Raw genomic sequence first — 3,373 nt, 5'->3', positions numbered from 1 at the left:
ATTCATAACAGAAGTTATCTCAAACTTTCAAATTCTAGAGAAAATCCTTATAGGAAATTATACTGTTTCTGTAGTTACAGATGGGTCATTCTGCAAATTAAATTAAGATTTAGCAAGCCTTTGTACAGAAGTGTTCCTCACATTCACCAGAGTTTTGGTGATGTTGTCAAAATGACTGTCCATACAGCCATAGATGTTCTGTGATTGTTTCTGTCTGCAGGGGCCGAGCAGAGGTGGCTCCTGACAGGGTGTATGAAGAAGTTCACGGGCTAATCCTGCTGGACGAGGTGCAGTGTCAGGGAACAGAAGCCACTTTACTGGACTGCACCCACTCTAAGTGGGGCCAACATGACTGCTCTCACAGTGAGGATGTAGGTGTCCGCTGTCAGAGAGGGGGTGATGCCAATGAGATACCAGGCCTGATGCCTCATATTGGTAAGCACACACATTAGTGGCTAAGGCCTGCTTATGAGATTAGTGTGAATTATCTTTGTAAAGGCCAACATACCTCAGGATATGTCAAAACTTGCTAGCACCTGAAAACCTCAGGGCATGAATAATTCTCATCAACTACACAGTAATCCCATGTTTTCTCCTGTGTGTTTGCAGGCCCTCTGGTGCGTTTGGTTGCTGGAGAGACCAGGAAGGAGGGTAGAGTGGAGGTCTTTATTAACGGCCAGTGGGGAAGTGTGTGTGATGATGGCTGGAATGATGTCAATGCAGCTGTGGTTTGCAGACAGCTGGGGTTCATGTTAGTATTATTACACCTTCTCTGATATATTGGCCTAAGAAAGCTTGACAAAAACTGTTGTCTAAAATGGAAAGGGTTTATCCTCCTGGGAGCATGAAAGTGCTCTGAACATTTCATGGAAATCCATTGTTGGTTGACCACTTTGGTCCAGACTAAATTATCTCAACAACTACTGTATTGATTGCCGTGAAATTTTGTACAGACATTCGTGATCCCCAGAGGATGGATCCCGAAGACTTTGATGATCCTCTCCGTTTAGAACTAGAAGCAAGTTGACCTTTTTGGTGGTGCATGAAATGACAAATATTGGATGGCTTGCCATCAAATTTGGTACACACAGGTTGAATTATAACAACTTTGGTGATCCCTTAACTTTTCTTCGAAAAAAGGAAAAAAAATTAATGATGCTGTGTCTTTGTGTGCTGTCTTCCCAGTGGTGTGGCAAAAGCCCGATCCATGGCGTACTTTGGCGAGGGTCGAGGTCCCATCCATCTTGACAACGTTCGATGCTTAGGCACTGAGACGTCCTTAGGCCAGTGTCCAGCTGTGGGCCAAGACAGCCACGACTGCCGCCACAGTGAGGATGCAGGTGTCATCTGTGATTACACTCTGGATCCTGTGGGAGACGGCGCCATAGCAATGCAGACCTGTGGCTTGAGACTCAATAACCAGCGTCGTCGACGCAGGATCATAGGAGGAGATAAGTCACTGAGGTTAGTATACGCACACAACACTTGGAATCCAAAGGAATGTATGCATATTCACACACACTTACAAATAGCAGAGCTGAGTTTGATTTACTGTGTCTTTAAGCCCCTGTACAGCCATGGATCTCCACCCAACACAGGTGCTGTTACAGTAGTTATACAGTGTAATTACTGTGTGTGCAGTTGTCCAGACATGTGAAACTGTGCAGTTGTTTCAGCAGCAGCAGCCTCCTGAAAGCTGTGACCTATGTGTGTGCGTGTGATTTCAGGGGTGAGTGGCCCTGGCAGGTGTCTCTGTGGCTCAGGTCTCAGTCTAAAGGCAACCATCCTCTGTGTGGAGCCTCACTCATCAACCCCTGTTGGGTTGTGACTGCTGCCCACTGCTTCAAGAGGTAGGAGACAGCTCCCTCTAATGGTCGCCTATTATCATTAGAAACAGTACACAGCTCAAAAATACACATTGATGTCACATAGTCCTTTTCCAGCTGTGATTAATTCTTCATGTATTAATATTAATGTAACATTTATGTTTTTAATTGTTACCACATAATGTGACCACAATGGACATCTTGATTGAATCTGATCAACTTCTTTAGTTGCATTGCTTAACCTGTACTTTTATTTTTTTTTAAACTTAAAAAAAAAAAATCCTGGCAAATTTCACACACACACAACCAAATATAAAGTTCAAGTAGCCAATGGGTCACTCAAAAATGCATGCGTAATTAGAAATCCAATCTACTCTACTCTAATCTACTTAACTTACCTTTAATGTTTTTATTTTGGTCATTTTTACCTTAAATAACAGGTATCAAACTCAGATTGTCTTAACTGCATATGAAGGGGTAGTTTAAATTGATATGAAGCAAAAAAAAATATTTTGAAAAAAGAAAATATAAAGAAAATCCTCCTGAGCAGCAGTAGCGCTACTTTGTGGGTTATGCATGTCATATATACTGTCTCTCTTTCCATTCAGATTTGGCAGAGACCCAACCCGCTACGTGTTGCGCCTGGGTGACTACCACACTGAAGAGCAGGATGACTTTGAACGCACTTTGTCCCCCGAACGCATTGTTATCCACAGAAAGTACCATAGTCAGGGCTGGGAGTACGACATTGCCCTGCTGCGGCTCAAAGGCACAGAGGGCAACTGTGTGGCATTTAACCCTCACACTGGTGCAGTGTGTCTGCCAGAGCCAGGTAACAAGTGGGAGAAGAGGCCTGCTGCCTGTGTGATCACTGGCTGGGGCATCACAGGTAACTTCACCGCAGACTGTAGCATGTTGAGCCCCATTCTCAACGGGATAAAATTATTTCTATTTGTGTTTCATTAGGCTATCATTACAATGTGACAAAAATATTTTACCATTAGGATCTTAATCCAGCATGGTGGCTTAGTGATGACAATCAGGCAACCTCTTAAAGGAGCATTGCATCTTTTTGTCAGATGAACAGATAACAGCTTAATTTCTGTATGTCCAGTATATAGATACAAAAACATAAGTCAACAAACTTCTTAATATTTAACCGACCACCATCTGTCCTAACCTGACTAAACCAGATGGTTTGTTACACAGAACCATGCGGAAAGTCGTCATTGAAAACTGGCACAAAAGGGCAAATAAATAGTAACAAAAAAACATCACTATCGTCCAACATTGGTATCTGCCCAGAATTTCCCAGGCTGTCTGCAGCCCTCCCAAGGCTAACAGTAGAGCTACCAGATCAAATCTGCTGTGCATTACTGTCATACAGAAAGACACATAATCAGCCTAAATCACATAGTATATTACCATTTATCAACAACACAACCTGCCTTACTTTCTGACTTCCCTACCCTAGCTGGGGCGGCTGTGGCTCAGAGGTAGAGCGGGTCGTCCCCCAATCGGAAGGTTCGATCCCCGGCTCCTCCCTG

General features: G+C 43.5%; 1 protein-coding gene across 1 annotated transcript in view; it reads left to right on the top strand.

Annotated features, from left to right (window-relative positions):
- si:ch211-51a6.2 (neurotrypsin) overlaps positions 1-3,373 on the top strand; it is a gene marked incomplete at its 5' end in the record, with an annotated part of 12,738 nt that overhangs the window by 5,582 nt on the left and 3,783 nt on the right. The window contains 5 exon segments of the mRNA XM_035663637.1: positions 221-435; positions 610-751; positions 1,186-1,464; positions 1,728-1,850; positions 2,435-2,715. Coding sequence (XP_035519530.1) covers positions 221-435; positions 610-751; positions 1,186-1,464; positions 1,728-1,850; positions 2,435-2,715 — 1,040 coding nt within the window.

This window comes from Morone saxatilis, unplaced genomic scaffold (assembly GCF_004916995.1).
Source record: "Morone saxatilis isolate NCDOM2014 unplaced genomic scaffold, NCSU_SB_2.0 Contig19, whole genome shotgun sequence".
NCBI classification, from domain to species: Eukaryota; Metazoa; Chordata; class Actinopteri; family Moronidae; genus Morone; species Morone saxatilis.
The sequence above is the reverse complement of the archived record's forward strand: the minus strand, read 5'-3'. Positions and strand labels throughout refer to the sequence as shown.